Here is a 16,100-nt window from a genome sequence, read left to right as displayed (position 1 = left end):
CTCTCCTATGCCTGATCTGCTCCTCTCATAATAAAATAATTTAGCTTATTTAAGCGCTCTGCTAATGCGCTGTAAAAGCATGCAAGTGGAAGATTTTAAAATTCTTCACAACTGAGGTGAAATTATTGGGGGGGGGGGACGAATGTGACTCTCTTCAATATTGTGGGGGACATGTCCCCCCGCTTCCTACGCCTATGCAAGTGACGCTAAAAGTTGGATGAAGTCCCCACCGTCTGTGAAAGTGAAGCGCTGCTGATTTTACATGTCGCCATATCTTATGGTTTATGCAGCGCTATTATATAACTGACGATTAGACAGACATCTTCTCCAGCTCAGAGGAAATCACTGCACATGTCGGGAGCTTCACGTGCGAGTAAAGTTGGAGGCGATGGGTGACAACGGACACGTAAGTCACGTAATTGCTTGGATTTTACGGCGCCACCTTAAGACACTGAACTTCACATTTTAACGGAAAAAAAGCTCAATGCGACTTGGATGTAACGAGTAAAGCGACGCTTTTGTAGAAATGTAGTGAAGTAAAAAATACAGATACTTACTGTAAAATGTAGTGGAGTAAAAGTATAAAGTATCCATTATTAAATCTACTTAAGTAAAGTACAGATACACGAAAATTGTACTTAAGTACAATAACAAAGTACATGTACTTCGATACTTCCCACCACTGCATTTTTTCTATAATGATGTAAAAGGACACTTTTATATTTGAACATCATACATCTGAGCCCACAACTATTCATACCCTTGGCAGACTTGGATTTATTATTCTTATCCAACCAAAGTATTTAAGATAGAAAATATGATGAAAAAAGATAAGATATGGGCAACAATTTTGGAAAATATTACATTTTCTTTTATCAAAACATGGCATGTTGAGAGTGATTGATACCCTTATGAATAATCAACACTAAGCATTTACTTGCATTACAGCAATCAACAAATGTTCTCTAATTGTTGACTTTCTCATGTCTCCCCTCATATTTTTGACAGTTTTGCTCTAAGTCTTAGAGATCTCATGGATTGTTAGGCCTCCTTACCATCACCCTAATCTTTAGCTTCCTCCACAGGTCAGTAAAATAACCCAAGGTAAACTTGAAGAGCTTAAAATGCAAATTTATACAAAGTAGAGCATTTTAAACTGTATGTCAGGACTAATCCGAAAACAGATTGCATGTAAATATCCAAACAACATGCTGATGTCGTCTCATCTATTGGTAATCAATACATTAGAAGCTGAGTAAGAGAATATATTGAAAGACTCTTTTCTTTATTTGAGCTTTTGACTTTTGCTCCAGAGCTGACCCACCTCCTAATCCCGATTAGGCCACAGAAACACTGTGGTCTAATAGGACACACTTCCTCTTGCTCAGCAGCAACGACACATTTATCCATGCAGGGATGACCAGAGACTGAGTGACCGAACCACAGGGTTGATCAGGATCAGCCTAAAATGAAATTAAATCATACAATTTAGTGTATTTAGAAGTGATATAAATTTAAAATAATTATTTTTGTTCTGCTGCTGCTGCTCAGCAACATTTTGAACTCATGATGTAAACCAGACAAATTATTATCAAGCAAAAATTTGTCAGCAAAGACTGTTTTTTTTTTTTTACATTTTATTTTATTTTCTAATAGCAATATTAGAAATCACACAGGTTTTCCAGGAGAGTGTTGCTGCTTGTTAAATGAATAAATTAAACTGTCAATATGACCTTTTTTCTTCCAGCTTCAATCCGTTAAAATGAGTCAAATATTAGACCCAGAAACACATTTTCCCTCCAGTATCTGATTTAATGCCAATAATCAATGTTCCAACAAATAAAGAATTGATTAAACTCAAATCTCTTTTCAAATACGAGGCTTTTAATTAATGAATGTGCATGTCATAAACATACAGTTAAAACTTACCCAAAAATGTGCATTTAAGCAGTTAATCAATGTCAAACTGTGAAATTGATCATCTAATGCAACAAATTACCATTATTAGTCAAGACATGAACTGAGGTTGTTTTATACATTCAATAGTGCAGCATGGCAAAGGTCCGACCCGCATGTATCATTAGAGGGACTCATTTGTTTTGTCCTCACTTGGGAGGCTCTTAGACTAAAACCACGTGAGCTTATCAGCCTGCGGTAATGGAGCCTTCTCAGGATTTCACACACATCTATTTCTACCAAAGGCAAAATCACACTTCAACACGCATCTTTCAGGGAGGAAAACTGAATTTCACTGGATCACAGAGGTCTTCGATCCAGTTTCGTCATCCGCCGAACAGGATGGTTTGTTTAAAGGAGGCTCCTCATGTCCAACCGCTTTGAAATTCCCATTATTAGCAGGAGAATGAGCCTTTCTCATTCATTATGCAGAGAAATCATTAGCAAGCTTTCACCCTGACCAGCTCATCCGTACTAAAGTGGGGCAAAGCTACTTTTTTTCCTCCCCTTCTTTGCGTCAGGATGTAATGTGGTTCGTTCCTGTCACTCAGGTGGATCTAAGGCTGTAATCTCGTCAACAGATCAGAGCCGCGGTGGCTGCGCGCCGGGTGCGGCCTACTCCGACCACGGCCTAATGGGATTGGCTACCACCACTCGATATGTTACAGCGATTAGCCTGCTTGAAAGCGTTCGGGGATTTAGGTTGCATGCAATTAGTGGAACATTAGCAGCAGAATGAAGTGTGCAGCCTCGAGTAATTCAGGAGACAGCTGGGTAATTTGTCGACTGCCCACCAGCATAGAGTCAAGACGGTGCTGCTAGTTCTGCACACAGTCTGTGTCTTATATGGAAAAAAAAGTGTTTTTATGAGTTCAAAGTTGCTCCACTGTTGATTTTTTTATTTGCTTCTCACCATTTTCAACATTCATTTGGAGACGTTCTGGTTTAGTTGCTCCAGTGGCCGGTCCGCGGTTTATCCTGCTTCATTGTGACGTCGCTTAACTCTCAGGCTGCCTGCCAGGATGAAAGGGCGATCCAAGTTTTATTCAACCGGCTCCCACTGCAGAAACTTGCATATGTGCAAACAGTTTGCGAAACACTAAAGGGGTTTCAGGATCCCGATTGGCTCCGTCCGAAGATTCTCTATCAGACTCAGGACGGGACTTTGACTGGGCCACGGACACACCATTAGTATCACTTCCAGCTCGAAGAAACATGTTGACATATGGGAAAAAAAAATCTACACCTAAATTTATCTGGAGTAATAATAATAATAATAATAATAATAATAATAATAATAATAATAATAATAATAATAATAATAATAATAATAATAATAATAATAATAATAAATCATTCAAAAAATAAATAAATCAGATGTTCTGATCAGCCTCAGTATGATGAATGTTTTTACAAAATGCATTTTAATCTTACTGTTACTCTACTTTTCACTTACATTTGAGTGTTTTTATTTTGAAGTAATGCTAGTCTTATTTCAGGATAATCAGGTAATTATCTTTTTCTTACCCATTGAATAAATATTTTGAATTAAATGTTTTTTTTGTGTGAAATTATGCTGCTGAAATAATATATATTTAGATGTGAAATCTTTTTCCACGTTCTTTTTAGTTGTGTCAATAAATATAAAGTCAGTATCATTTTCAAACCTTATTCTATTTGTTTTTTCATTTGCATCCTACCCTGTATGAAGCTTGTTTGCAAACAGAGCTGGAGAGGGTATTTGTCGGCTGATTCAGTCACACACTTAAAGCAAAGTTTACAGAAACAATCTGCCTTTGATGGATTTAGTAATCTCAAGTACAGTTTCTCAGTATTCGGCTTCTGACAAGCGCTGACCCAAAGGTGCCGAAGACAACGCCCACTGCTCTCTCTGCCTCCAAACCACACAAGGCGGCTCACGGGATACGCTGCTTCGATCCTGCAGGATAATCTGACCGGGCTTAACCCCCACGACTCCTCCTCAAAACAATTGCGCAAATACGAATTTTATTTGGGCGCATTTAAACGCGTGAGACAAGATCCCATTGGAGCTGATGCAGATTGTGCAATGTGCTGCAGGTCGTGCCGTCGTGGAGACCCCTCTGTACGGCACGGTGCAGCCACGGTGGCCGTATTTAGCAGCCACCTCACCACCTGGGATTTAAACCTCTTAGCCGTAAGAAGTTTATAAGACCTTAATGCCGGCCTCCTGCCTCATCCATGTGACGGATGGTGAAGTCAAGAATACATCAAGCATGAAATTCAAGTTGGGATGAGAGGAGCAACACTTGTAAACTCAAGATGAAATCTAAATGGAGGATGTTTCTGAAATGCAAACAATAGACGTCCTGCATCCTTCTCTCTAAAACAAGGACAAATAGTTTCCTTCCATGGCTACGCTTCATATTGTACAGCAATAATAGTCATAGGAGGTTCTGAACACGCGTTATATGTTCAACACCGAGTCACATCAGATCAATGAAAAACAAGCAAATATTGACATCACTGTCTTTCACTCCACCCTGACACGTCCGGGATCATTTTCTCCTTCTTTTACATCAATCCCCACCACCCTCAATAGACTAAATGGATTGAACGGCCAATCAGGAAGAGGCCCCTCCTAATTCCAGGTTTAAGAACAGGGAATTAAGAAGTGAATCTCTACCGGTGAAAGCTGGTGACTTCATTTGAGCCTTTACAACACTCCATCTAATCAAGATACATTTCAGGAAAGCTCAGCCCCTCCTTTCCAATCTTCTTCCGTTCTAAAATCACCTTTCAGCACAATTAGTGCTGTGATTGGATTCTCTGCAGGTGCTCACATAGACCCGTCAAAATTTCCTTCCTCGAGGACCTTGAGAGTGCGGAGGAAGAAATCATGGGTGCAGGAGCAAGCGCTGAGGACAAAAAGTCCAAGGAATTGGAAAAACAGCTCCAGGAAGATGCCGATAAGGAGGCTAAAACGGTCAAACTGCTGCTGCTTGGTGAGTCGTGGTATATGAGTGGACCTTTTTAGTTGAAGTTGTTCTTTTTGTCTCCAGCTACAGGTGATGCTAAGCTCTTCAACTGATGGGCTTTGGGTTCAGAAGACTCCGAGTACAGACGAAACTTTAAAAATTAGGGATAACTTCAGAGAAGATGCATGAAAGAAATCAGAATACTTACACTTTGAGGTTTGAGGACCAAAGTTCAAACTAACCATAGCAGGACATTTGACTAGCAAAGGTTGGAATATGAAGGTTTCACTTTGAAACTCTACTCGCTTGTTTCATTTTTAATGTCTCGCATTTTGGATTTCAACCATTGGATTTTGGTTTAAGCTTCTCTCCGGATCTTTTTGCAACAACCGAGTGCACTGACTGCAGAGATGAAGCTTCAACCCGCTCCCACAGTTCAGGATTACACCTCAGTTAAAGGAAATCCACAGACAGAGGAAGTGGAAATCATAAGGCTGTAGAGAATCTAATCCACAACCTCAGAGAAAGTAGTTATTAAACACATAGACAGCAGATAAAAACTGATTGTGAAATATTTGGACAGATTTTCACACTGAAGTTCGATATTGAAGTATAACTATATAATCAGTGCCCACAGTTTGACTATATTTCTAACTGTTTCCTTAGAAATTTGGTAATTTTATTCAAATAACAGCCTCTGCTCCCGGTTGACCAGCGGCTGCTGACTTTCTGGTTCTAACGAAAGGACGCAGCTTCTTAAAAGATCACTGACTTTAGTCTAAATGAATCACAGCCCTGCAGTGATACGACAATCCGATTAGCTAACAGGTTTAGAGCAGATCCACTTGCTGAGGTCTTTGTTGATTCTCAACTCGCACATGATGTGTAACAAAAATGTTTTAATGGCGTTTACATCTGACTGTCACGGTTCTGATTCTAGATCTTAAACTCATCTACATTTTATCCGTATAAAATATAGATGAGTTCTCCTCTATATTTAGAGGAGATTTTTTAGATATGATATAGAATTGCATGATAATAACCATCGGAAAGAAACTGTAGTTTGGTCCATTTTTTAAAGCTTATTGGCAGTAACTTTCTGTTGTCCGTCACTGACAACGACAGCTACAACACAGGAAAATATTCAGAGCCCCCTGGTGGTAGGAGAGAAGTACTACAGATTTCAGGCCATGACTAAACAGGTTTGCAGATGATTTAAATATTGAGAATCATCTGTACAAATGTAAACACTGATTATATTTTAAAGAAGAAATTAGGACAAAAACATAAAAGACACATTAAAAGTAGTTAAACTTGCTTTTAAACTAGTGAATTATAAAGAGAACACATTAGATTTCTGAGCTTAAGAAGAGTTACATTGATTGTTAATTTCACTAATTTCTTTGCTCATTTAATGCACATTGTTGATGAAATTGGCTAAAAAAACGTGTTTTTAAAAAATCTATTCCTATATGACAAACATATAGAAGTGTAAACCTGAAATCAAAGCATCTCTAAGTAAAACACTCACAGAAGACATGACGATGGTGCTAGCTAGCAATTATTTATTTATTTATTTATTTATTTATTTATTTATTTATTTATTTGAATGACAAAACGTTTCCCACCCTCCACTCACTAATGACCACTACAGCCAACCTGGGATCTCCTTTAAAAACGTCTGATGAACCCTTTAAAAGCTCAGCAGTAAGTCTACGGCTTAGTGCAGCTGAGCGAGGCGGTCAGCCCTGACTGCTCTGTGACGCCATAAACTCCTTCAGCTCAGCGGCAGCTTTCATGGAAGTGCAGAGCCTGATCTGCTTTTCTTCAGCCAGCACATCCAATTCTGCCACTGAAATTATGTGATTAACCCACGTTAGGCTTGTATGCTCATTGTTCAGATGCAAAACGTGTGACTAAAGATTGTTCACTATGCATTGGGGTTTTGTCAACGCGCCATGTATTGGGAAGGTGGGATTTTACCAGAGGATGCAAAATCTTCAGGAACCACGAAAGAATGCCGGAGAAATAAATAACTCTGCATTAAAATTTTACAACGTGATGAAAATATTGACTTTTGTTGGTGTGATTTTGGTCTTTAGAGAGCTTTACAATCACCCAATCTTTACTGATCACTCCGAGCTAACTTCGAGCCAACTCTTCAGCAATATACAGGAGCTTGTTTTTAGCTAAATAATTCATTAACATTGATGATAAAGCACTTGTTCCATTAGCAGACTATTTCACTTGCAAAATGGGAAAAAATGTCTTGCTGAGAAGTGAATTGTAAGTTAGTTTTGTCTGTTATATTTGCACTGGAAACTGAACCAAAATTACTTTGTAATATTTTGTGTTTTTGCATTGTGCATCGTTTGGATCTTAAATACTCACATTTGAAAGATGACAGAGAAATGCTTTACAGAGAAGTCCAGATATCTTCGCTGACATTTTCCCTCTTTTTCAGGCGCTGGTGAATCAGGAAAAAGCACCATCGTAAAACAAATGAAGTAAGTATTAAAATTCATTCCTGGAAAATTTCTCAGTTTAAAAAAACTGAGAAATTTGTGGCACTGTGGGCATTAGATCGACCAAATATGAGCAGTAGAAGCTCTGAAGCTTGCCATTCAACCTTTGATTATTTTTTTTAAACAACTTTTATTTACCAATGTTATTTTTATGTAGTTTTAAATAGACTTTCCTCCACCTGATGCAGAATCAGTGATGAAAACTTGTTTTTCTGCTCGCACAAAGGATTCTCCATCAAGGCGGTTACACAAAAGAGGAGCAGATGGAGTTCAGGACCATCATCTTCGGCAACATCCTGCAGTCTGCTCTGGCTATCATCAGAGGCATGGAGATGCTGAGCATCGATTTTGGCTCACCTTCCGGGCAGGTGTGCTGTGGACGTTTTCTGATGCTCTCTAATTTCAAAGCAGAATTTAAATAAAAAAATTAATAAATAAATAACCTTGTTTTCCATGATCTGTGCTTATTGTGCATGAAACTCGTAGGAGGATGGGCAGAAGCTGCAGAACTTGTCAGACTCCATTGAGGAAGGGACAATGCCTCCTGAGCTGTCTGATGTCATCAAGAAGCTGTGGAAAGACTCTGGAGTGCAGGCCGCATTCGAGAGAGCTGCCGAGTACCAACTGAACGACTCTGCTGGATAGTGAGTGGCTTCCTCAGCATTATAACAACTTACAAAGGCCAACCATTGTGTAGATACAAAGGGCATACATGTGAATCTTGACTGCTTTGCTGTTCGTCCTGACATCTTCAGCTACCTCAGCGAAATGGACCGAATCTGTCTGCCGGACTACATGCCCACCGAGCAGGACGTACTGCGATCTCGAGTCAAAACAACTGGTATTATTGAAGAGCAGTTCGGCTGCAAAGAGTTGCACTTCAGGTGAGCTTCAACATTTACATATTGATGGAAAACGAGTTGACTCCACGGAAACATGTTGGCCCAAAGTTAACTTCCTGACCTGGTTTGATGCAGGACAACCTTAAGTAAAAAATTAAATTCTAGTTTGAGTGTGTTGCCTAATTTGAACAGATTTCAAAATCCATGTGGTCCCGATAGCCATGTTAGCTCAGAATTAAAAAAATAACTTCTAAATAAAAGTTCCCAGGTTAGCCACTTAGAGAGCTTGTTTTTACTTTTTACACTTTACAGGATGTTTGATGTGGGAGGTCAGAGGTCAGAGAGAAAGAAGTGGATCCACTGTTTTGAGGGTGTGACCTGCATCATCTTCTGTGGAGCCCTCAGTGCTTACGACATGGTGCTTGTAGAAGACGATGAAGTGGTGAGTCAGAATGGCTGCAATGTTGTTTTAAAAAAAAAAAAACTTAAAATAAGCCAAACCATGTCATGACTGCTTTTGTGTCTCTGGTCTCTCCAGAACCGCATGCACGAGTCCCTCCATCTATTCAACAGCATCTGCAACCACAGATTCTTCGCTCTGACCTCCATCGTGCTTTTCCTCAACAAGAAGGATCTCTTCGAGGAGAAGATCAAGAAAGTCCATCTGAGTATCTGCTTCCCTGACTACGACGGTACGTTCAACAGACGCCAACTTATTGCGAGAGTTTCACAGGTTGATAACTTTTGAGGGAAAATTGCCCCGGTCTCATTTCTACTTTATGAATATAAAATATGTATAGCATTTAAGGGGATGCATTATCTAGAACTCAGTTAAAATTATGTTGTGACTTTTTTAAATGAGGATATTATGTATTGTTTTATCTGGGGATTCAATGAAGCTGTAATATATCCAGTTATGAAAGCTCTGTCAATAAAGTGAAAGACTTTCTTGTACAGCTTTTACAATCAGTGGCTAGAAGTTTTTCTTGTTTGTAGCATTCAGCCAGCTAAAATTCCTAAAACACATCGTTTTGCACCAAAAGTAGTTGCATTGCCTCCCAAAGAGGGCGAGGCAATTTATGAGAAAAAAATAGCAACACTGAATTTATCTATGCTCCACAACACCGGAGAGAAACTGCAGGCATTTAAAGCATAGAAACTATAATGGGAAATTATAGATTATAGAAGTCTGTGATTATTTTGTCATTTTAATTTAGTTTAGTGGCTGACCACCTCAGCTCCAACAAACTCAATAACTGCAAGTGTGACTCAAATACCGCAACAATGACCCATTAATAACATTATGTAGTCTCTATCTATGCTGCCAGCACTGATACAGATTCACTCACCTCAGCATGCTGACTGTTTAAAACTGAAATTACAACAGACAACACACAGCTGTTACCTACATCCTATGTTTATCTTGAGTGCACCCATGGACAGGTGCAAAATCATCCATCGTCTATAGTCTCTTTTCCTTGCAGCTTCGTGGGGGGCTGGTGCCTATCTCTCCAGCAGTCACTGGGCGAGAGGCGGGGTACACCCTGGACAGGTCGCCAATGGATAGTTCTTTATAAATTAAGACAAAGAATAATAATAATAATAACAATGAGATGTTCATGTCAAGTTAAAGGTAGTGCACCCTGTCCTGATGCAGCAGGACACTGGGAATTCCACGCCTCTAATCCCAACACAAATGCAGCACTGAAACTGGGTGTGGATCACAGGTGACATATATATCACACGATTTTCTTTTTTTCTCGCCATCAACCCTCATTTCAGTCAATCTCTACTTAAGTTTGGTTGGCTAAAATATAAAGTCGAAGATCAAAAAATTAATAAGTAATATAGTTAATTATATTATCTTTCACTTCTAACGATTCATGAGATCTGATTGGGTGTCGTTTCTGTCTCTCACTCATTTTTACATTAATTGTTGACAATGATCTTATAGTTGAGGCCTTTCTGTTCAAATTTGTCATTTAGTTTTTTTCTAGCTTTTTGTCTGGAAAATAATATGCTGATATAAGAACAAAAAAAGAGTATGAAGACAGGGCAGCGCTGGTTTGTCTCCATTAACTGATGCACGTATCTGTCCAAAAACGTCTTTCAGGCCCCAACACATATGATGATGCCAGTGCCTACATCAAGACACAATTCGAGGATTTGAACATGAAGAAGGGTCAGAAAGAAATCTACTCCCACATGACCTGTGCCACAGACACGAAGAACGTCGAGATCGTGTTCAATGCCGTGACGGACATCATCATCAAAGAAAACCTTAAAGACTGCGGTCTGTTCTAAGCAGCTCCAGAGTGACAGGAGAGAGGTACGAGATCTTTTAGAAACTGTCTTCACATACAGTAATGGGTCCCACATGAGGCAGAGCCCTGCAAATTTAATTGAGTTGGTATTCTCTGGCCATCGTGTCGCTCACCAACAACTGGCCGTAACATGAGAAAACAGAAACTCAAGCAAGAAAGTCTGGACCCCTGTGGACTGCTGAGGATGACAAATACAAATAAAAAGACTGACGTAATCCCCATGACGACTTGTGCTAAAGTCTTTACAACCTCCCAACAATTTACTTTTACGTTTTCTTGAGCAGCTTTTAACAACTTTTTCTCGTGTTCTCTCATTGCAGAACATCTTTTTCAGCCCGAGCCCCGCACACATTGGCATTAGGAAAGACGTGTACTGTCGGGGCACAGGGCGTCCTCAGACTGTTGTGTTTTATGTCATCATCTCCACGTCACGTTGTGGCTGAACGCTCCTAGAGAATATCATCATCTCCTTCCTGCAACTCTCTGCACGTCCGGCTGGGTAAAAACAGATACGAAGTCACCATGTGAACGATTTCTACACAGCTAAAAGATTAAAGGTACGACGATGAAATAGCTGCTTCTCTGATTATCATTGAGTTTTTAAAACGTATAAATTGTAAATTATAATTGATCTGAAAGCCAAGCTCTGTGAAATTAATTAAAGCCATCTGGGAAAAGTAAAAAAAAAAAAAAAAAAACTCTGAATAGACAATTTTCTTTGTTTTGTTTCTGAGTGCAATAGTCTCTGTGATCTTGATATTTAAGCTGAAAAGTTGCTGAGCCAATGCTTGCAGTTTGTCCAGATTACAAACCCAATTGTGCATGTATCTAACCTAAATAGAGTTAATGTACTGAATTCACTTAACATTTTATTGTGATGAATAAATCTGACAACGACAAACACGGTAGATGAACTTTGTACATAAGAATAGACGAGTTATGTTTTGAATGATGAATTATCTAGAAACATGCGAGAGGAAAACACTGGAGGATGGATGCTTTATGAGAAAAGGGAATGGGAATCTGTTCTTTCTTATGAAATGTAGAGGCATGAAATAAAGATGCATTAACTTCACGTGTGTGTCTGCGTCTTTACATCAGTTGAATCTTTATCCGCTGAACAAAGTGGTTCAGCGGATGAAGGCCCATCGCGACAGCTTGACAGAGCTGCTGTCTTAGAAATATCCTGTTTTGATGTAAGTGGAAATGGCAGCCAAGTGAAAATCATTACTGATAAACAATCTAAATCAAAGTTTTCCTTTAATTGTAACAGAGTGCAGTTCAAAAGAAGAACTAATTTAGCGTTTTTCTGAAAATAAAGTCAGCGTTTTAACACCCAGCGCATGGACAAGGCATCGACATTCCCATTAGTACAATGATGAAGAGTTTTTGAAGACTTCAGCTTGGTAACGTTGGTACGAAGCCCTCTAGGGAACATGGGGAAACATTTTTTCTTTTGCGTTCCCTCGCAATATGCTTGCTGTAGTATTTGCTGGTCTATTTTGTCACAAATGTCAATTTAACATTTCAAATATATACCCATTTAAAGGAGCCTCATTGAAAATGTGTTTATTACTAACTCTTTGATTGAAAATCGATTTATTCACTGCATGTTTATGTCTGTTTGTGTCAGGTTGAGATGAAACTGCACATGAAAACGACCCTATAAACCATTCAGAACCAGCACAAAAAATACACAATCAAAACTGTCAGATCACTTATTTCCACGCGATAATAACTCAGAAATAGTCCAAATATATTTTCTTTGTTTTCTACTTATGAAAAGTTTCTGTTTATATCATAGGTTTGTGGTGCATTTCTCTCATAAAGAAAAAAATATAAAACTTCAGATATTCCACAACGAGATACGCATGGAAATAATAACAGAAAGTACGATGGACACCGTAAGAAAGGCTGACAGTATTCAGTAATGATCAGTACATTTTTGTGAGGGAACAGAAACCAAAAAAAAAAATCCCATGTCACCTTTGGGGCTCCGTACATTGGAAATATCTGTTTAAAAAGCTGATTTTATTGATTTTATTTAAAAAAAAAACTCATTTTATACCACAGTGAAGCATCTGAATTAAACTCAAACTCAAACCAATGTACATGTCATCAACTTTCCACCATCATGCTTCTTGGTTGATTTGAGCCACTTGTGCTGATCTGCTGAGTTGTTTCTCTCAAATCATGGCACTTTTTATTATGTCCATGAATCTCTAACGATTGGAGAAGTTGCAGGCTTGATTAAGATGCATCTTTGCTATTTTAGAGACTTTCTGCTTTCCCAGCAGACATGCTTGTCTGTTTTTCGAACATGGCCAAAGATGGAGCTTGCTAAATCGTCCATTCCTGTGGGAACATTTTAAATTGGCTGCTACTTTACCTTCGTTATCCAGCGGAAGCAGCAAGGGTGCATTTAGTTCTTCAGATAACTGCGCTGACATTTAGGGAAATTTTCTTTTTACTGTGACTACACAGCTGTGGCAAATGGCTAAAGGGTAGAACTATGTCCTTTTGAAATGATACGCACTTTCATGTTTTCATGTTTCATGTAAAAAAAAAAAAAACGGACGCTGACCTTTACTGATTCAATAATATTAGCAACATTTATGGTCCAAATAAAAATGAAATAAGAATAAACAAGCAGAGTAAAATGAAAATGTCCCTTCATATTGATTTCATCGGTGATTTGTTTCAAACATATTGTTCACTATATTCTGTTCTAGTTTAAGTCAAAATAACTAAGTGGACTATAGGGGGGGAAACGACCTTATTGGACTCTAGTTATCTACCTTCAAACTCAAACAATTACATCACTTATCATATCTATAAACGGCTCACATCAAAATCTTTCCAAAATCAAAAGTCATGAAATTCACATATCCAAAGGTATAAATCTATAAACTGCATCTAATAACTAAAACAGAACTTAACAAAACCAAAAAGTCGTCAAAAGCAAAACACATACATTTAAAGACGAGACACAACAGAACTGTGAACCTAACTTTCATAAACCACTGCGAAACGTAGCGACGGGTATTCTTTGAAATGATCCATTTTAGTCCTTGTGCAGATAATATACTGAACGTAAAAGCAACAGAGCCTTCACATGTCTGAATAATCAAAATACATTAAATACAGCTGGACTCGCAGTAATCATCTTTACTGAGAGAAGAGTTGCCCTTTAGATTCCACCTGGCCATGAATGTAGTCTTTAGTTAAAAACTGCTCCAATTCGTCAAGACGAACCTCAAACGTCCAGATTCTCTCAAATCACCTGCAAAAAAACAAACATAATTACTGACACATCACTGCTCAGACACAGAATGAGTCACTAACAGCTCAAATTATTCAGACCTTTGCCACATTTAGAGTTAAACTTATTGTCATATAACCAAAAACAAATGTTTGTGATAGAAAATGAGATGTGTCAATAAAACAACATAATGACCTCGACCTTTTAACCTCAATAATTTATTTGAAATCCTTATTGGGATACAGCAACTAAACCATATTTATAGTTTCACTTGTAGATTATTTATTTTTGGTGATGAGCTTCGACTCTTAATCTCCTAATCTAAATCTCCCTTTACAGACTGTTTGTAAGAAAATGACTAAACCGTGATAGTATCAAGGTCCACTAGTGGAAGTGTGTATTAAATATGATCTGAAATGAGCTGCTGTGATGTAATGAACCAGCACTTTCAGTAAGTTTCCACCAATCCTGTACCAAACTAGACACTACATCAGCAGGTTCACTCAGCAAAATAATTCCAGTTCTACACTAAACAAAATTTATCTGCCATTAAAAGTATCGGCACAAAATGTAGCAATGACAAATTATACAAAACTAATGCATTTTAAATAAGTGTAATCACACACAGCTCTTATAAAATGTTTGGATGTTGCACAATGTTTAAACTATCATGCTGCTGTTTAAATGTGACCAGTTAATGAAAAAACCACAAAGCAGACAATGGTCTAAATGTGTTTGGATAAAAGGTATTAAAACAGTCATGTTTTAAAATCAATTTACCAAACAACATCATATTTTCAGGTTGTTCATAGAAAATAAATATGTTAACACTATGGATATTTTTACAAGTTGCTTTGTCTGTCATATTTCAGGCTGTTTCTCATTGACATGCAGGAGTTTTAAGCAATAGGACATGCAAATGTTGGCAAACATAACCCCTGTGTGCAGCCTGGTGTGTGTGTCTCTGCACTGACAGCCTCAGATGATGAACGAAGGAGGAGTCTGTCTTCTCCCTATCGCAGCTGCACTTTATGGAAAGTTCAGTCAACAGCGTACCTGAGGGAGCCGCATGAACAGCATGGACTGTTTTTTATTAAGCGCAACCCGAACCAAACTTTGGTCCCGCCACTCAGCAATCGCTGGGAGATGTCTGATAGTCAAGCTGCATCTGGTGATATTCTAAGAAAAATAAAATTTTCCTACTGCTGCCTGACCAGATAGACAGATACCACACATGGACAATGGAAAAGGAAATAACACCTTGAAATCCAAATATTTCCCTGACCTAGATCAGTGTAGGGTCGAACAAGAAGCGAGCTGACAACCGAACGAACAGACGTTGTCAATATGTGATTAGGAGCACAGCTGAAAGTCAGGACTCTGACCTGGAAGGTGGCAGGAGCTTCAGTAGAGTCCGATCTCTCTCAGGTTGATTTTGATGATGACGTCAGTGACCGCATCAAACACAAACTGCACATTCTTGGTGTCTGTGGCACAAGTGAAGTGGGTGTAGATCTCCTTTGTGTCTTTCCGTTTATTTAGGTCTTCAAACTGGCACTGGATGTAAGCAGCTGCCTCTTCGTAGGAGTTCTCGCCTATAGCAAAAAATATATATATATATATTTATATACATTAGAGATGTGCCGATCAGGTTTTTTCCTGCCGATTCCGATCACGTAATTATTTTTTTTTAATCATAAGCACTACCGGTTACATTATATGGAAAAAGGAACCATGAATTCACCTTAATTTAGACAAAAACTTGTTTTTAATAACTTTTTCCAAGAAAAAAACATTACAGGCATTGTGCAAATTGTACTGCTATCAGTAATACTATCTTTGACAGACTGATAACATATGAAGGCTCTGAAGAGGCTAAATAATGCAAAAAGTCAAAATAAAACCTCTCAACATTGCCAAAAAATTTAAGTATGAAACTTAACATTCAAAGGCAAATACAGGTTCCATTACAATAAACAATCCTGAGTTACTGAATGAAAACTTCCTGATAGCATGGCGGCTAACTGATTACTGCTAGTTCTGAGTCGAAGTCGCAAACTTCCCCATTCACTCAGTTCGTTATAGTTCCACATCGCTTAGTTGCGCAGTGTGAAGGAAAGAGGAGACCGGCTGCACAGGCAGGCTGCGAAATGAGATGCAGGTGATCGGTTTGTGTGATCGGCAACAAAAAACCGTGATCGGCGATCACAAATCAGACACTTTTTCACGGAAAT

At 38.6% G+C, this 16,100-nt stretch overlaps 2 protein-coding genes across 3 annotated transcripts in view; one reads left to right on the top strand and one right to left on the bottom strand.

Moving 5' to 3' along the window:
• Nucleotides 1–4,624: 4,624 nt before the first annotated feature.
• On the top strand, nt 4,625–11,679 carry gnat2 (guanine nucleotide binding protein (G protein), alpha transducing activity polypeptide 2). The gene is made up of 9 exons (XM_008413299.2): nt 4,625–4,940; nt 7,378–7,420; nt 7,665–7,806; nt 7,925–8,082; nt 8,194–8,322; nt 8,593–8,722; nt 8,819–8,972; nt 10,394–10,609; nt 10,925–11,679. The coding sequence occupies exons 1-8, from the start codon at nt 4,835–4,837 to the stop codon at nt 10,582–10,584; spliced, it is 1,053 nt and encodes a 350-aa protein (XP_008411521.1). The 5' UTR covers nt 4,625–4,834; the 3' UTR covers nt 10,585–10,609; nt 10,925–11,679.
• A 937-nt stretch (nt 11,680–12,616) lies between these two features.
• Nucleotides 12,617–16,100, bottom strand: part of gnai3 (guanine nucleotide binding protein (G protein), alpha inhibiting activity polypeptide 3) — a 20,516-nt gene continuing 17,032 nt past the window's right edge. For both annotated transcript variants that reach the window (XM_008413297.2, XM_008413298.2), the window contains exons 8-9: nt 15,252–15,461; nt 12,617–13,887 (exon numbers count right to left, since the gene is read on the bottom strand). In XM_008413297.2, the coding sequence (XP_008411519.1) occupies nt 15,271–15,461 (191 nt within the window). In that variant the 3' untranslated portion in view covers nt 12,617–13,887; nt 15,252–15,270. The remainder of the gene's footprint in view (nt 13,888–15,251; nt 15,462–16,100) is intronic.

This window comes from Poecilia reticulata, linkage group LG7 (assembly GCF_000633615.1).
Source record: "Poecilia reticulata strain Guanapo linkage group LG7, Guppy_female_1.0+MT, whole genome shotgun sequence".
Taxonomy (NCBI): domain Eukaryota; kingdom Metazoa; phylum Chordata; class Actinopteri; order Cyprinodontiformes; family Poeciliidae; genus Poecilia; species Poecilia reticulata.
The sequence above is the reverse complement of the archived record's forward strand: the minus strand, read 5'-3'. Positions and strand labels throughout refer to the sequence as shown.

Coding starts and splice junctions, on each gene's coding strand:
- gnat2 (XM_008413299.2), top strand. CDS start 4,835: ATGGGTGCAGGAGCAAGCGCTGAGGACAAAAAGTCCAAGGAATTGGAA. Junction 8,723..8,818: donor TTGTAGAAGACGATGAAGTG/GTGAGTCAGAAT, acceptor TGGTCTCTCCAG/AACCGCATGCACGAGTCCCT. Junction 8,973..10,393: donor CTGCTTCCCTGACTACGACG/GTACGTTCAACA, acceptor AACGTCTTTCAG/GCCCCAACACATATGATGAT.